Raw genomic sequence first — 758 nt, forward strand, 5'->3', positions numbered from 1 at the left:
AGCTCCCCAGATGGGAAGCGAGCAGAGAAGGGCAGCGCGTTATTAAAACGTGTTGAGTTGTAATAATCTCAGGGGGTGGCATCAACACATGGGAGGGAGCTATTTTAAAAAACTCGAAATGCAAAAGCGAGGGGGGGGGGGGGGGGGGGGGGGGGGGGGGGGGGGGGGGCCTGGCTCTTGGCTCCCCCCAACTCTCCTCTTCTTCTCCAACCCCCCCCAGGTTGTCTACTACACGGAGATGCACAAGATTTTTGGGGACCTGACGGCTCAGATCGACCGGCCCGGTTTGAGCGACGAGCAGAGGGAGAGGGAGAACGATGCCAAGCTCAGCGAGCTGAGGGCTTTGTCCATCGTGGCAGACGACTGAAACCCCCCCCTCCCAACCCCGAGGGGGGGTCCCGGTGATGGGGAAAGGGCTGGGAATCCCCCCCCACCTCCAGCTCCCCAGGGGGGGCTTTATCCCTCCTCCCAGGATAGGGTATTGCCAGGGAGCACAGCAGAGCCCCCCAACTGGTTTCCAGAGGCAGTGTCTGTGTTATCTTTGCCCCCCCCCCCACCTTAATTAGGGGGTTTTATAGCAGGAAAGTGAGCCATCCTGCTCAGCTGAAGATGGGGGGCACCCTCAACACCCCCCCATCTCAAACCCAGGGCCAGATGTGGCCCAGGCTCCTTGCCTTTGGGGCAGGAGAACCAAATCACTCCTCCAGCTGCTGCTGGACCCTTCATTTTGTGCCTTAGAAGCTCAATATCCCCCCCCC

The 758-nt window shown here is 60.3% G+C and overlaps 1 protein-coding gene across 1 annotated transcript in view; it reads left to right on the forward strand.

Moving 5' to 3' along the window:
- The window catches only part of BIN3 (bridging integrator 3), a 64,943-nt gene extending 64,191 nt beyond the window's left edge, over nt 1–752 (forward strand). The window contains exon 9 of the mRNA XM_014951290.1: nt 221–752. Coding sequence (XP_014806776.1) covers nt 221–367 — 147 coding nt within the window. The 3' untranslated portion in view covers nt 368–752. The remainder of the gene's footprint in view (nt 1–220) is intronic.
- The last annotated feature ends 6 nt before the right edge of the window (nt 753–758 follow it).

Source organism: Calidris pugnax, unplaced genomic scaffold (assembly GCF_001431845.1).
Source record: "Calidris pugnax isolate Ruff unplaced genomic scaffold, ASM143184v1 scaffold6, whole genome shotgun sequence".
NCBI lineage: Eukaryota > Metazoa > Chordata > Aves > Charadriiformes > Scolopacidae > Calidris > Calidris pugnax.